This window comes from Typha latifolia, chromosome 5 (genome assembly GCF_019914945.1).
Source record: "Typha latifolia isolate L0001 chromosome 5, TyphaL0001v2, whole genome shotgun sequence".
NCBI classification, from domain to species: Eukaryota; Viridiplantae; Streptophyta; class Magnoliopsida; order Poales; family Typhaceae; genus Typha; species Typha latifolia.
Window position 1 is genome coordinate 1,521,057 of NC_133090.1, and position 15,710 is coordinate 1,536,766.

Below are 15,710 nucleotides of genomic sequence, written 5' to 3' on the forward strand. Positions count from 1 at the left end.
GCAGAGTCTATTTTCTTGCTGTAACTTGTGAGCCTCCTCCACAGAGGACAGAGGTGTTCTAAATCTTGGCGTATTATGCTACGTTGTTGGATATCTTCTATGATCTTATTCTCAATTCGGAGTTTGTTGTTAAAGGAATTAGAATTAATTGGAATAGAAAAAGTTAATAGTTCACAAAAATATTATTTGTATTTATATTTAACGGGCATGAGTTCTAGAATCCGAAAGTGATCGGGTTATCGGGTTAGCACGTGCATAAAGCCGGGATTCTCCTACGATATACGGGGCTCTTCTTGTTCGTTCTGCGATATCTTCCGCTTTCGCCTTTCGGCATCAGCCACTCATCTCGCATCAAGGAAAAGCGAAACCCTAACCCTAGGTTTCGTACCTTCTGTTAATTCCTCGAGATCGAGAGGAGAGATGGCTGACGGGTACTGGAGGTACGGCGAAGCTCGGCAGCAGGCGGTGGCGGCGGCCATGGGTCCTCCTTCCGCTCCTCTCAAGCGCCCTCGGCCCGATTACGCCGGTTCGTCTTTACGAGTTTAAGCGCTACTTCTCGTCTGAGATTTGTTGTGTTTTTCGAGTTTTATTGGCGATGGATGTAGAATCTGTACTAGATCTAATGTAGGAACGATTATTAGGGCAATCCCTCGGTATAGTTTTCTAGCCTTTTTCGATGAATCTTAGAATAATAGTAGGTTTTGAGTATGGAAATTAGCGGTGGTTCATGTGCTGATCGGAATTTTCAATAGCGTGAGGATTTTGATGAATTTTATTGGAGGAGTTTATAGGGAATTTATATATGTGACTTTTGTTTTGTTTTGTTTTTTTTTGGAAATGCTTCTTTTGTCCTCTTGGTGATAAATTAGCTATTGCAAAAAACTGCGTTCAGGTAAATACATCCATAATTAAAGATGAATTGAAAGTTCATTTCCTCCACAATATTAGCACGATTTATCTTTGTCTTCAAAATTTGCCACTTTTCTATTCAAATACTGTACCAGGAGTATCTATATGCTAGTCATGTTTCCTTATATTATACTATTGTTGTTTAGATCAGCACTGATATAAAAAATGAGTAAATTTTGTCATAAAATTCTATTCTTTTTGGAGACTATGCATTTGAGGAAGTTTAGCTTAATAACATAATAAAAATACTCCAATCTGTTCTGCTAGATTCAGTTAATTTTGTAGTTTGTGTCTTGTCAAGTGGCCAAGAAGATTTTCTTTTACTTTCCTTAAGAAATATTGGTATGTCGATACTCTGCATTCTTTATTGTTGCGTCTACCTTAAGTCATGTTAAGATGTGAATGTAAATATTCCTTTTTACTGAAACTATTCAATTTCGAAGATATACCTGGTGGTCCTGAGATTCCTGGGTACTATCCTCGTGATGAAGAAAGGACAGCGTATCGTGCAGTCAGAGATACTGAAGCCATTGGAGCCTCCTATGATCGTTACTTACGAAATGGGGTACTGGTCAAAAGTTCTTTATTCCAATATTTTTTTGTTGCATTAAAAGCTAGCTTTAATGTGGAAATCTATTTGTAGATGTCTTCCTTTGGTGCTGGTGAATCTATTAGGCCTGTGGCTGGAGGAATGACCTCTCATCCAGTTGACGATCGGCGTATGATGGGTGTTGGTGGCATGGATAGCAGGACTGCCGGATATGGTGGTGGAAGGCCAGAGCCTCCTCTTCCTCCAGATGCATCAAATACCTTGTTCGTGGAAGGCCTCCCTGCAAACTGTACACGGCGAGAAGTTTCTCGTATCCTTTTATTGCTACCTCTACGTTTATTACAACAAACTTGTATTTATTAGCATAGATTGAAAACACATCCTTTTTAGCTTTTGTTCCTTGACATCTTTGGGCAGATATTTTTCGTCCTTTTGTAGGTTTCCGTGAAGTTCGACTTGTCAACAAGGAATCCAGACATGTAAGTAAATGGTTGTGTTAATGTGACAGCTTCTATCTTGATTACTATTTGTTAGCTTCACCATTTATTCCAACAGCCTGGAGGAGACCCACTTGTCCTATGCTTCGTTGATTTCTCTACTCCTGCACAAGCTGCAGTTGCTCTGGATGCTTTGCAAGGTGATACTATATGTCAATTAGTCTTAGCAACCACTCTGATTTTGTTAAAAGCACATTTAATTGCATTTATGTTTTGTGGTTTTTGGTTTTGGCTATTGCAATTGCACTGTAGTGCTTGTGTTGGTTTTATAGCATCTGGTTACTTATCCTTTTTCATGTTAAAACATTGTCATATTGTATGTGAATACATGCATTCTTTATTGAATGCTTTTTTCCCAACTTCTCATGCTATTAAAATTCTGCTTACCAACCTTATAGTTTATGATCATTTTTTATATTCTGAAATCTAGGCCTTGTCTTCAGTCTATATTAATTGGACGCTGCGGGTGGTATCAAGTTTGTATTCCATCTGTTACTTTCCTTGCTTATGTGGAATTGATAGTAGGCGGCATATCAAGTTTATCTTCTATCTTTTACTTGCTTGTGTTGTTTGATATAGGATCTTTCATTAAGATAAAGCAATCATTAACCAGTGATGTTATTGCGGTATTGTTGTTGGTGACTTGACTAGCTCATCATTCTTGTGTTGTACCAACTTTTCAAGGCTGCATAAGTGATGTGGTACCCTCTTTTGGCACTTTTACAAGTTGTGCACAAGCCGTTGCATATTGCTATATTACGATGCCAGTCAAGGGCGTAGATTCCTCTGAAATAGGAATGTTCTCTTTCTTCTTTTTTGAGTTACGGCCGTCTCTATTATATCCTGAAGAATATGTGGGGTTAGGCAACCAAAGATTCTCAATTGGGACACATAAGTAGTTATGTCTAACAGTATTTAGATATTTTGCAATTTTCTGTTTAACCAAATATATTCCCACAGTAACATATTTAACTTTTGGCACTACTTTTATGTTATGTATTTGGGAAAAAAAACTTTGATATTCTCCTATTCTCCTAGGCTTTATGCATTGGCCTTTATAGGGCTTGCTGCCTTGTACTCCTAACCTGATATTATTCATAAAACAGAATCATCCATGGAATAGTAGTGTAATGGTTGCTGCAAAAGGTCATTCAGGTCAAGAGAGTGAACTATGTAATGCAAGTCAGCCCGTGGTTAACATATTTAACAGAAGCTCGAAGTAGTAGACACGTATCATTACCTCATTGTCTCATCCTTTTCTTTTCCTATCGTTATGCCACATGAGCCGACTGTTATAATGCGCGATGTTTCATTATTCGTCTACTACAGATACGTTAATGCTCGTCTGAGGCGTAGCGACGTACAAAGCGTAAATAGTCACGATTCGTTTTGCAGGTTATAAGTTCGATGAACATGATCGTGAATCAGCCAATTTGAGGCTGCAATTCGCTCGCTTTCCTGGTCCGAGGTCATCTGGTGGGCCTCGTGGTAGACGATAAGTTGTGAATTTTCTTTTTCCAGGTGATTTGCGAAATCTACCCAATTTATATGGCCGTAAAGTCTTCTGAAAATAGGAGCATTACATCACGGTGCTAAATTAAACTGAAATCATTATCCGCTGGTCGTTTTCTTGTAGGCTCGGTCATGTCACGAGGCCAATGTGAGCAAGGGCGTTATCGATAATCAATTTCAGATTTCCTGATGCTAGATTTCTCTCATAAATAGCTGTATCTGACATTTAAACTTGAGGTTGTTTCAGTGTGCCTTATCTGTTACATATCGACAGAATCTCCTACTACGTATGCTAGTCATGCAGGGGTTTTCAAACTATGTTATTAAAATTCTGGCTTTGGTTCGTCATGTTTAAACACAGTTGAGTTATGTCCGACTTTAGTGTACTAGTGGTAATTTAGTATTACACTATCGTACTTCTGTGGTTCTTTGTTGGTCTTTCTCGCTATTTATATATTTTCAGCAGGTTGGTAATGTGCACACTAACAGAAATGTCACACCAGTCTAGTTAACACTTGGGGGCAAGTAATTTTTTTTATGCAGAGTGGAGCCAATATTTCTCAATAATAATTCATTAATCTCTATGGTAGTTTGATGCTTTTTTACTTGGGAGTAACCTTTGAACTAATTCTTTAGCATATCAAAGTTCATAACCACTATGATTTAGCTGACTAGCTGGCTGGTTCTCTGTCGATTGGATGGAAACACAGCATGGGCATGAAGAAGATTACTGCAGGTGCATTGATATGGAAAGTTTGGGTATGCTAATTTTTATTCCATACAGAATGATATCAAACAGATAGCATTACATAGATGCAATGTTGAATAGATAAACATGCTAGCTTTTAAGATTAATCAGATTTATTACAGCCCAACCTGCTTCCGATATTTAACATTTTTATAGCCTTTTGTTGTGCTTATTCTATGTAATATGTTAATTTTTGTGTCATATGGTGAATTGATCTCTTGGCCATTCCATCTAGCAATGGGAAGTGTTCGGAATGTCCTGAGCTTATCTCCTATGGTGCAAGAAGCCCGTATAGTGCCTTTCTCATGATTGAGTTCTGTTCAAATCATTGCAACAAACTGCAAATGTCGTTTATTTGTATATCTTTAGGTGGTGATGTCAATGCATCTTTTGTTTGGTGGATTAGTTTAGGAATATCAACCAGTATGGCTGAGGTTGCTATTCACTATTCGCTGTTCTGAAAGGCAGTTATTTACAATGTGCTTCTTGTTAAGTCACACTGTTACCTGTTAGCATATAGCAGTATAAATTATTTACATGTGCAAGTGCATTACAAATTGTTCCTGATGTTAGAAGCCATCGATCTCATTCCTCCAACATTAAGAAAGCGATGGATCAGAGGACTTCATGTATCCTTGAATAGCATGCCAATGCTGTCAGATTCATCTACCGCTGTGGGGACTGGGGAGTTACTAATCACACCCAACGATATGAAATAATTCACAACAATTTTCAGGTTCAAATTGTAGCGACAGAGATTTAATTGAGATATTATTAAGTTCCTATCTCTCTCAAAAGAAAAGGAACTAATTCACTAATTTGAAGAATATCTTTTATCTGCAATCTGCCATACCTCCAAATTTACAATCTCCCGGGCACGGGGTCTAGGACATGAGTGCTTAACTAAAAAGATTGCCCTTTCTTCAATTATATCTGGTAGACAATTCTCAGAACAAAACCGAGGAAACTCTCTCCAGTGAATACTACTTTTATGCCAATAACCGGGAAGAAGAGTTGATCAACTCTGCATCTTTCGATCCAAGCTAGGAACATAACCAAGAAGCTTCATGCTCATTGTAATCGTATCCAGGACTTCATATATATCTTCATATCTGGGATGAGACTTGTCCTCAACAAGAAACTTGTGAATCCTGCCACCTAACTCGATCAAGCTATAGCCTGCTGACTTCTTGTGTTGCTTCTCTTTCAGTGTCTTCCATACTTTGGCGACACTGTTCCACTTCCCGGACGCCGCATAGATGTTCGAGAGTATCACTTGGTTTCCAGTGTTCCATGGTTCAAGCTTGAAGAGATAGTTTGCTGCCATTTCTGCCAATTGTACTTCACCATGGAAACTGCAAGCTCCAAGTAAGGCTCCCCATATTACTGAATCTGGTTCCATTGGCATACTTGTTATGAGAGTGTAAGCTTCCTTTAGAAGACCGGCGCGACCGAGTAGATCAACCATGCAACCGTAGTGTTCCATTTTCGGATCAAGAGAGTAGTTTATCCCCATGGAGTCAAACAAGTGCTTCCCTTGATCAACTAATCCACCATGAGTGCAAGCCAAAAGAACACCAACAAATGTAATGTCATCAGGAGTGATCCCCATCACCTACATAGAATTCAATGAGAACCTTGTTAAATATAGTGATAGAGGAGCTCGAATTCAGGACCTCTTCTGATACCATCATAACTTTGCATGTCAAATATTTGGATAGCTATCAAGAAGCATAAGCAAAAGGAGCTTACCCTCATCTCATGGAAAAGCTCAAGAGCCTCCCTCCATCTCCCATGCACCGCAAACCCCATAACCATAGAATTCCAAGAACAGAGGTTCCTCCTCCCGCCCATCTCATCAAACACCCGCCTCGCCCTCTCAACATCACCACACTTGGCGTACATCTCCACCAAAGCGTTGCCCACGAACACATTCCCAGCCAATTTATTCTCCCTCGCATACCTCTCAATCCTCTCTCCCAAACCCATCGCCCCGAGGTTCGCACAAGCGGGCAGAACACTAGCGAGCGTCACCTCATTCGGCCTCACCTCTCCCTCTTCCCACATCCTCAAGAACACTTCGATGGCCTCCTCGTACCGCCAGTTCTGGGCGTACCCAGAAACCATCGAGGTCCAAGAGACCACATTTCTCGTCGGCATCGAGTCGAACAACTCCTTGGCACAACCCAATTCACCGCATCTGGCATACCCATTCAACAAGGAGTTCCACGCCGATAAATCCCTGTGTAGCATTTCGTCGAACAGTTGTCGGGCAACATCAAGTAGGCCATTTTTGCAGTACATGTCAAGGAGAGAAGTTGAGACAAATGGGTCAGAGGGGAAGAAGGACTTGACGAAGAGCGCATGAATGGCTCTCCCATGTCTGGGTTGGGAGAAGCGGGCGCAGGCGGCGAAGAGGAGGGTGAAGGAGAAGGGGTTGGGGGGGAGGAGGAGCCGCATGCGGGCGAAGAGGAGGAGGCATTGGGAGAAGGCGCCATGGATAGAGTAGGAGTGGAGGAGGCGGTTGAAGAGGGGAGTGGAAGGAGGAGAAGGGTGGGAGAGGAGGAGGGCGGAGGCGTAGGAGAGGTTGGGGTTTGGGAGGGAGAGGAGTTGGAGGAGGAGGGGTTGGAGTTGGTTAATGGCGTGGCGAAGTGTGTAGGCATGGATTTGCTTCACCTGGTTCATAACCAAGTCTCATTTGGTTTGTATTTGGGTCCACTTTTCGGGTGCATTATTTATACGTGATGAGTTACATACTTACATTTGATAATTATTTTTATTTTTTTAAACTTCCTGTATTATTTAGCGGCTTAAAAAAAATAATTCATAAGGTAAAATAATTTCTGCTAAAATATATATTTAATATATATATATATATATATAAACTAGAGATTTTTAAGCGAGTTTAATTTAATATTAAAAAAGACTTAGCTCTTTCTAATGTATAGACTATAGATTAGATAACTAAGTTATAATATGTCCAAAAGTCTAGGCTATAGAGACAACTCCCACATCAAAATTTGCCCAAAAATCCACTCATGCAAAGAGTTTGTAACATAATTTTCTTCTTAGATTGAGACCCATCATTCTCAAGAGAGGATGAGAGAGAGGTTGATGACGTGTAATAACAAATTTAGATGGATAGCCACGTCAGTCAAGATGGTGAGAGAAGGCCATTCTGATTGGAATCCCAAGTGTTAACCATCCAATCATTCCTACTTGTCCCTATGCTGTTGCTAAATTATTGACATGATATGGCCAATTAAATATACCACCTTATCTTTTGGTAGACCTCCACATAGATTTTATGCTTGCAAACTGTAATTTTCTAGTTATATGCATACCCGCCTTCAGGTTATTTTTTTAATAATTAAAAGTTAAAATCTACACAAAATTTATTTATATAGGCAAAAAGATAAAAGTAGGGATAACTAAGAGAAAAGAAAAGAAAATTAATGCTACTTTTATGGGTCCATCATAGAGGATGATTACTCCCATTAGACAACTTTATTACTTTTAAACATATAAGTGGCTTTCATTAGGTCAATTTAGGGGTGATTTCCAAGAGCTTACACACTAAATAACCAATCAGATTATCTTGCTATTTTTCTAAGCTCCACTTGCATCAATCTTTGTCAATAAGCTAACTCGAGTTCCATAAATTACAAATTTATAATTAAGCTACTTACTTGGATTAGAGAGGCAGGTACTATTAGTATTCTTTTTTCTAGTGTTCCATTTGAGCAAGCTAACCATGATAGATGGACAGGAATAGAATAATATTTGGCACATTTATGTATGGTTGTAAGTCCTATCAATATCAATATTCTTGGTGATGGATATGCACATGTTCTATTGGAGTTGTGGCAAAAAAATACAATTCCTCTGTTGCATAGAAGACTAAATTAATATACTAATGTAAATATTTATCTTGACAGTTTTTTTTTTCCATTATCTTGACAAGTTATTTGACATTATACCTCATAAGCTAGCAAATATCAGGACTGGACTAGCAGGTGTTCTAGGATGTAAATCCTACAGGTCAACTCTTTTGTGTAAAAGCCTTTTAAGCTTTGGGCAGTTGGCTCGAGCAAAGCGCTATGCTAGGGTTTGGCCCTTTTCCCTCTCGTCGCCTCTGTTGGTTTTCTCCATGGCGACTCGTCTTCTTTTATGGGAGAGGGGTTTTTTTTTCTCTCCTCCCCCTCTCTCTTCCTCTCTTCTTTTTTCTTTCTCTTTGGTCCCTCTTTCTCTCCTACACTATCCATATCATATCTTTTCCCTCATTTGTGTCACCGTTGTCTATCGTCGCTGCATGGGCCGAGTGCCACCGTACTCACTCAATCCCCTCATTGGCCTTTGTGTCGCCACGATTGGACTCCTCTCACCTTGTTATCTCCATCGCCATGTCGTGCCTCATTCTCGACTCGCCTCACCTCGCCTAGCTTTCATCTCCATCGACACTAGGATCTGTCATGCCTTGTCCTATTTTGGGCTAACTTTTTTTGAGAATCAAATATCTGTGTGGATGTAATAGGAAGATCCTCTCTCTCTCTCTCTCTCTCTCTCTCTCTCTCTTGTAACAACCCAAACCTAGAAAAAAAATTTATTTAATTTTGGGCACGACATGGCCGGCCTCATGCCCATGCAAAGCTGCTCATGCAGCTTGCGTGGTGGGGGCGCCACGCGCCCGCAGTCGCGGCGAGCCCGGGCGCCGCCGCAACCCCCTCCATCGCCTCCTCTCTCTCTCTATTTAAATCTCTCTCTATCTATCTATCTCTCTCGGTCTCTCTCTCACTCCATTCTCTCTCCACTCTCTTTCGCACTCCTCGTTGCCGACATCGGCCCGCCGCCACCGTCAGTGAGAAGCTCTTCTTCTCTCTCTCTCTCTCTCTCGCCCGAGCTCGGGCTCGTCGGAGCCGAGTCGTTGGCGAGAGGTCCCCGCCAGCCCGGGTCTGCAACCTCATCCCTCACTTTCTCTCTCTTCTCCTCATCTTCTTCTTCTTTCTTTCTTTTTCTCCTCCTTCCTCAGCTCCTTCTCCTTCTTTCTGCATAGGCCTAGCACTATAGCAGACAATGCTAGGCCGAGCCCAGCACTAATGGCATAATTTAATTAATTAATTAATTAATTAATTAATTAATTAATTAATGTTATTTATTTAGGTATTTTTCTTCTTAATTAGTGCAAGTAGATTATTTAGACATTAACTATTTTAATAATATTATATATCATTCAATATAATTTTATTAATGATAATTTTTATAATTAATGATTAATTAGGTATAAATATAGGTAATACTTATATTTATTTATTTATTTATTTATATATCTACTAGATTAATAGATATTTCTATTAATTTTATGATTATTCTGCAACAAATAAAATACTAAGCTTATTTAGTTATTAATTTATTATTTTATCGAGTAAAAACTGCATTGTCCCTAATTAATCAAGATAGTGTATGAATTATAAAATTAATTATAATTAGACCTTGTCTAAACTTATAGTTATTTAGCCTTTTATTTTATTTTATAATTATATATTTAGAAATACTCTAATATAAAAAAAAACATGCCTTTTCTCCTTATATTATAACTAATATTTTATAATAATAATATAATTATAGTATTTGAATCGTATCTATATTATAGCCCTAGTTATGTAATAAAAAATAAAGAAAAGTGATTCTAAACCTAATAAACCTTTATATTTTAATTGAATTAATTCTAATTAGATAAACGACTAACATCATACTACTTAAATATTTCAGATCCCGAACCCCTTATTTGAAACATCGTGGACCTTGCTAGCGATGAGTGTCACTCGGTTGATTGGCGGATGTGAGGGATACGTGGTTTGCGCCTTCTGATCAAGTATGAGTAGTCTTATCTCCTATACGTCTTTCTCAAATTAGGATATATTATATCTTATGTACATGCATGTTTTGGCCTCCAGCATTATTATATAATTTTATCTAGAGATGATTTCAGTCCAGCATATTTTATTATACATTTGATTACGCTGATCTAAGATATGAGCACATTGGTGATATATAGAGATGATTATACTGTTATGATTCTATATCGGGATGATCTCTATCATGAGTATGCATGTGATAGAATAACAAAAGTATACATGTGTTAGATACACGGTTAGAGTCGGCATTGCATTATTTTTCTCTTGGCTTCTTTACTACATAAATTCCTGAGTTGCATGATTTGTTGTCGTACTGGATATATGCATATGATTTATCATGTATAGGAAATCATAAAAGTACATGTGTATGTGATGTGATGTGATATGATGTGATGGCTAGAACGTTATTTGGTCCGGACTGGTACTGGACATACTCTTAGCGTATGACAGAGTATGGTGATGGCTGATTGTTGTACTCTTAGCATATGATAGGGTACAACTATCATTGATATACCCTTAGCATATGACAGGGTATGATTATTTTCTTCTAAGATACCATTAGTGTATGGTAGGGTATGATTTATCTATAAAGATACTCTTAGCGTATGGTAGGGTATGATTTATCTACAGAGATACCCTTAGCGTATGACAGGGTATAATTTATCTACAGAGATATTCTTAGCGTATGATAGGGTATGCTCTGAGCTTGTGACATGATGTGTATCGAGTTTGGGGTCGGGTACTGTAGTCCAGTATGGTAGATGATATTCAGAGTTGAGACGGATGATTGTGATAGTGAGAGATATACGGATTATATTTGGCTTTGACATATACGATTATCTAGTGGTTGACATGCATCATGCATCATCATTGATGTGACTAGTATTATTGGATCATAATTGTTATACATGATATGTTGTTATATTCGATAATGTTATATGGTAATTTCATCATGTGATATATTTTTAGTTGAGGATATAATATGCTCATTCATGAGAATTGATTTTATTCATATATATGTCATTAATGATATATATATATATATATATATATACATGTTCATACATTGCATTATGCTGCTTTCTGATTCATATTATTCAGTACATGATTTACTCTTTATTTGGCATCACTGATTCGGGATAATGTCTATTCACTGAGCCTTTTGCTCATGACTCTCTTTATTTCTTTCTTTTTAACCTTCATAGATATTATGGTACGTGATTTCACCTTGAGATACTCTGATGAGATATTTTAGAGCAAAGATGAGGTAAGCTATAGATACGATACAGTATATATGATAGTTTATATAGAAATTTAGTTGTACTAATATTTGATATTTGTACTCTTTTGTATTAGACAATGATCTGTATGATACATGTCGAATCATAGTGTACTCTTGTATTAGTTGTTTAGTTGTACATTGATGGTTTGTTGTGGCCTGTGTAGGTCCTGCCAGATTAATCAGTGGTCTACTGTATATTATTGTGGACTTGAATATTCATATGTTAACAAGTTTATTTGGTTGATAGTATGTTTTATTTTGTGTTAGATTATGTGAGCATGAATATGTTAGCAGATAGTATTTGATGATGTCATGATTGTATATGCACAGTAGAATATCTGTGCGTGACGGGCCCCGCTCGATCTGTCGCGTGCGCCGCGCGTGCCATGTGGGCGCATGGGCGTGCACGTGCTCGTGCTGGGCGGGGGCGTTATATCTCTCCTTTTTCTCGTTTGTTTGTTTATTGTATTCTTGGATTCACATGTCTACTCAAATGGGGTCATCATATGTTTTGTTAAATTTATTGGACTCTGTCGCCGGCATGTCTGCATCCCTGTCTAAGCTTGCTTCCTAATTGGGTGCTTAGCTTCTCAAAGCTCATGCCATTATACACATAGTGCTACTGATTGGCCAAACGAGAGATTTGTTTCTAGAGAGTTGCTTTATCTTCTCTGTTTCTATTATGCTTAAGTACTTGTATTAATTATTGTTTGGTCTATAATGCAACTAAGTACAAGGCTTATTTTTAGGGATATTACCCAGTCCTTTTTTATCGTCTTTGTATTAAGTTGTATATATATATTAAAATAAAAATAAAAAGTTAGACAATAAATAAGAAAGAAATCCCTGACCCTCTACGAGTCCCTTCATCATAGTTAGCACTATTCCTTCCCCTTCTATCTCTCTCGGAGAAGGAATTCTCTAGGCTATTTAGAGGTAATTATAGAGGAAGAATTAGGTTGTTGTTTATGGATTCGTATTGACTGAGTAATAATAACTCGATTCTTTGATCTTTTCTCCCCCTCGTATCTGGTCCATAACCTCGTTCCCAATTGAAAATTGAGAAATATTTTGTTGGGTTTTGTCCAAAATTCGAATTTGATCACATCTCGTGATGCAAGTTTGGCTTTTTTCTTTTTCTTTTCCTTTCTTTTGGAGTCGATTTGTTTCATTATTCCTACCGACTCTTTTGTCACTATCGCCCCCAAGGTCCTCCCTTTTCGTTTTGCTTGCTTGGTTATCCAATCTTCGCTTCCTTTCTCATTTGTTTGGGATTCTTTTGGGCAAATTCTGCTTTCCTACTCACAGACCCAATCCTTTTGCGCCCGCCGTTTTGACCTCTCCAAGATTCCTTTTTTTTTTCTTACCAGGGATCAAATTCCCTGTCGGTGAGAAAGTGGAAAGAGGAAGAGGAGAAGAAGGAAGAAGAAGAGGCAGTAGAAGAATTATCATCTCCTTTTTATATCTTGTAAGGTTCTTATGGTTCTTCCTTTCTGTTTTGAATTGGGTATGTGAGTAGTGTTCCCAATTTTTGCTATCTTATGCACTTATTCTGGACCTGTCTTGTTGATATCTTGGTGAATTTTATCTTTATGCTAGTAGGAAGCACCTAAGTATAAGAGCTGGGTAGTAGGGTCGATGGCAGAATTGGTTGGGCCTCGTGTTTACAGCTGCTCCAATTGCAGAAACCATGTCTGCCTTCATGATGATATCATCTCCAAAGCTTTTCAGGTGAAGCTCTTGCAGAACTTTTGCTCATTTGGTTCTAATTTTTGGTTGCAATGCTTTTCTGATACTCATGTTTCCCATGGATGCTTGCACATATGCTTTTAGGTCTTGAATTTTACCCAAATTTTTGCCTGATTTAACTACATAAGTGTTGTACGAAGATACTGGATGCCCAGTTATATAAGCATATTGACGGAGCTGATAATTCAATTGATGGTTCTTTTATTTCTTTTGAAAATTATATGCAAGTGCTGCTGGTAAATAACAACTTGGACTTGGATGCATTAGTGTTTTTTTGTAGTGCTTGTGGAATGATACTCTCTCTTTTGGATTGCTCTCTGGGTTGACTTAGGGGAGAAATGGGCGTGCCTTCCTGTTTTCACATGCAATGAACATCGTCGTTGGGCCAAAGGAAGACAGGCATCTCATGACAGGCCTGCATACGGTTGCTGATATTTATTGCCGTGATTGCCGTGAGGTGTTGGGTTGGAAGTATGAAAGAGCATACGAGGAGACACAGAAGTACAAAGAAGGAAAGTTCATATTTGAGAAAATGAAGATTGTTAAGGAAAACTGGTAGTCACCGAGAATGGATTTGTTAAATCTTCTGAAGCTCTGATGCAATGTGCTGTGTCTGTGTGCCATGATTCTCTATGCGTTATTATTCATCGGTTCTTGTACATAACCATTTAGTACTGTAAGTTCCAATTTACCTGTTGCATGTCCTTGCTTCAGTTTTACTTGTAAAGGTACCGGTGACTGTTAATTACTTGATTTTTCTTTGTGAATAAGATACAACTTGTGAATGCTTGTCATGTAGCCATGACTTTTAGTTGTCTATAGTTGTATATGCAAAAATAATAGCAGCTTGATTCTTTTAGTTCTGCACTGGAAAATATTGATGTCGAATAACATTTTGCAACAGCTTGTCAGCAGAAGTTGTGACTTGTTTCTACCTCTTGTCAAAGTAACCACCAAAAAACATATGTTTCTTGTGATCTAGTTTGGAACTCCCTAGATTCTTTAAGGCAAGGCCTAATTTGATTGCTTCTTGAGGTTCTGAAGCTTAAAATTATAATTCCATCCAACATCGGAAAACCACAGTTTGTATGCAGACTTTTGGTGTCTTTGCTAGCTTTTTTTTTTAATCTTAATGGTTCGATCTCTCTTTTCACTTGCACTAAAAAAGTGCTCTTACATAAATCAAACTTCTTTCCTGGATGTATTGTTTTTTGTGTTACTTTTCTTAATGCAACTTACAAGTTGGATGAGTAACATTATGCTCCTTAATATATCAAGATTACTCAGATTGATTTCTTATATTCTTAGTAGTCCTTTATCATTTCATTGATAACCATAGTATATTTCTTCGCAATCATCTTATAAATTGCATTACAGTTGCAGACTCTGATCATTGCATCCATAGCCTGTGATTAATTGATGATGGTATAGTATAGGTTTTTATCTGAATATGTTAGCTGAGAATACCAAGATTGTCTAAGAAGATAACTGAGCTTGTTTGTGAGGCTACAGCAACTCTTCTTTTGAAGATGAATGACATATGGGGATTCATTTGGCCTGCCTACTTGTTCTTTGATTTATCTGACAAGTAAATTCTCATGAAATCTATTACTCCTTTTCTTGGTTTAGAGAGAGAAAAACACCAATTCTCACAGCAGATTGGTTTGTGTTCAAAGTCAGTCAATGAAGAAACAAGGACTAATTAAATTATTGGTAGTTGTCTTCATAGATTCAGATAAGATAATATAGAATTCCCACAACATCAGGTGTCGTGGTGTAGTTGGTTATCACGTCAGTCTAACACACTGAAGGTCTCCAGTTCGAGTCCGGGCGACGCCAAATCTGTTTTAGTTAGTGTATGTTTTTTGTCTATTAATGTCATAATTTATTCTTAACAGGGATGTAGAGTAAATCAATTTCGAGTCTAAAATCGGTTTAGGTTTAGCTCATCTACATTTCGAGATCGAGGCATAAATGAGCCTATTCAAGTCTTAAATGACTTGAACTTAGTTTAATCTAGGCTCAATTTGAATTAGAATCTAATAATTACTACATAATATATATATATATATTAATAAATAATAATTTTAAGTTTATTGAGTCGAGTTTGAGTGAATAGGCTTGTGTAATTCTTATCTATTTTATACATTTCTATCTTTGATACAAAGTTTTATTGTTTATAGATTTTTTTTTTTTTTTTTTGCATTCATTCAGAAATCATAGTTTAGCATAATTTTACTACCATCATGCATAGAATGATGTCATAGATTGATAAAGGATTTTCATAATTTAATTATATTAAATTAAATATATATTTTATATAATCTATGCATATATTTTGTTTTAATCGAGTGTAGTCGATTTACGCATAACTAAAATTTATTATTGTAAAGGAAAAAAAAATTTAAATTGTAAAAGCCTGTTATTTGTACTTAAGGCTTTATTCTTATATATATATTTTTAATCCTGGCATCTAAGTCAATTTTTCGTTTAGTATTACTCGGTGCAGTATTCTTCGTAGTGTGAGCTAATTAGAATCCGACACTCG

At 37.5% G+C, this 15,710-nt stretch overlaps 3 protein-coding genes and 1 non-coding gene across 8 annotated transcripts; 3 read left to right on the plus strand and 1 right to left on the minus strand.

Annotated features, from left to right (window-relative positions):
- Positions 1–288: 288 nt before the first annotated feature.
- LOC140788337 (RNA-binding protein 1) lies at positions 289–3,896 on the plus strand. The gene is made up of 7 exons (XM_073137550.1): positions 289–526; positions 1,353–1,474; positions 1,553–1,769; positions 1,877–1,938; positions 2,015–2,096; positions 3,352–3,477; positions 3,593–3,896. The coding sequence occupies exons 1-6, from the start codon at positions 421–423 to the stop codon at positions 3,453–3,455; spliced, it is 693 nt and encodes a 230-aa protein (XP_072993651.1). The 5' UTR covers positions 289–420; the 3' UTR covers positions 3,456–3,477; positions 3,593–3,896.
- A 1,078-nt stretch (positions 3,897–4,974) lies between these two features.
- On the minus strand, positions 4,975–6,968 carry LOC140788335 (pentatricopeptide repeat-containing protein At5g08510). Its single transcript, XM_073137548.1, has 2 exons — positions 5,969–6,968; positions 4,975–5,831 (listed from the first exon to the last, which is right to left on the minus strand). The coding sequence occupies exons 1-2, from the start codon at positions 6,899–6,901 to the stop codon at positions 5,235–5,237; spliced, it is 1,530 nt and encodes a 509-aa protein (XP_072993649.1). The 5' UTR covers positions 6,902–6,968; the 3' UTR covers positions 4,975–5,234.
- A 5,283-nt stretch (positions 6,969–12,251) lies between these two features.
- LOC140788093 (protein yippee-like At4g27745) lies at positions 12,252–13,960 on the plus strand. Of its 5 annotated transcripts, none has more exons than XM_073137206.1 (4): positions 12,252–12,349; positions 12,784–12,881; positions 13,013–13,144; positions 13,494–13,960. In XM_073137206.1, exons 3-4 carry the CDS (start codon positions 13,052–13,054, stop codon positions 13,719–13,721), a joined length of 321 nt encoding a protein of 106 aa, XP_072993307.1. In that variant the 5' UTR covers positions 12,252–12,349; positions 12,784–12,881; positions 13,013–13,051; the 3' UTR covers positions 13,722–13,960. The 5 variants fall into 5 exon arrangements, with proteins under 5 accessions (XP_072993307.1, XP_072993309.1, XP_072993305.1 ...); XM_073137208.1 differs by having other exon boundaries at positions 12,331–12,349; positions 13,016–13,144; XM_073137204.1 differs by lacking the exon at positions 12,252–12,349 and having other exon boundaries at positions 12,409–12,881; positions 13,016–13,144.
- Positions 13,961–14,927: 967 nt separating this feature from the next.
- On the plus strand, positions 14,928–15,001 carry TRNAV-AAC (transfer RNA valine (anticodon AAC)). The gene has a single exon. It is a non-coding gene; the product is annotated as a tRNA-Val (tRNA).
- The last annotated feature ends 709 nt before the right edge of the window (positions 15,002–15,710 follow it).

What these genes read in the sequence shown, in the direction of transcription:
- LOC140788337 (XM_073137550.1), top strand. Translation starts at nt 421, where the DNA reads ATGGCTGACGGGTACTGGAGGTACGGCGAAGCTCGGCAGCAGGCGGTG. An exon ending in ATCGTTACTTACGAAATGGG is followed by an intron (nt 1,475 to 1,552) that starts GTACTGGTCAAA and finishes ATCTATTTGTAG; the next exon opens with ATGTCTTCCTTTGGTGCTGG. An exon ending in TCAACAAGGAATCCAGACAT is followed by an intron (nt 1,939 to 2,014) that starts GTAAGTAAATGG and finishes TTATTCCAACAG; the next exon opens with CCTGGAGGAGACCCACTTGT.
- LOC140788093 (XM_073137204.1), top strand. Translation starts at nt 12,528, where the DNA reads ATGCAAGTTTGGCTTTTTTCTTTTTCTTTTCCTTTCTTTTGGAGTCGA. An exon ending in TCATCTCCTTTTTATATCTT is followed by an intron (nt 12,882 to 13,015) that starts GTAAGGTTCTTA and finishes TTATGCTAGTAG; the next exon opens with GAAGCACCTAAGTATAAGAG. An exon ending in TCATCTCCAAAGCTTTTCAG is followed by an intron (nt 13,145 to 13,493) that starts GTGAAGCTCTTG and finishes GGGTTGACTTAG; the next exon opens with GGGAGAAATGGGCGTGCCTT.
- LOC140788335 (XM_073137548.1), bottom strand. Translation starts at nt 6,901, where the DNA reads ATGAACCAGGTGAAGCAAATCCATGCCTACACACTTCGCCACGCCATT. An exon ending in AGCTTTTCCATGAGATGAGG is followed by an intron (nt 5,832 to 5,968) that starts GTAAGCTCCTTT and finishes AATTCTATGTAG; the next exon opens with GTGATGGGGATCACTCCTGA.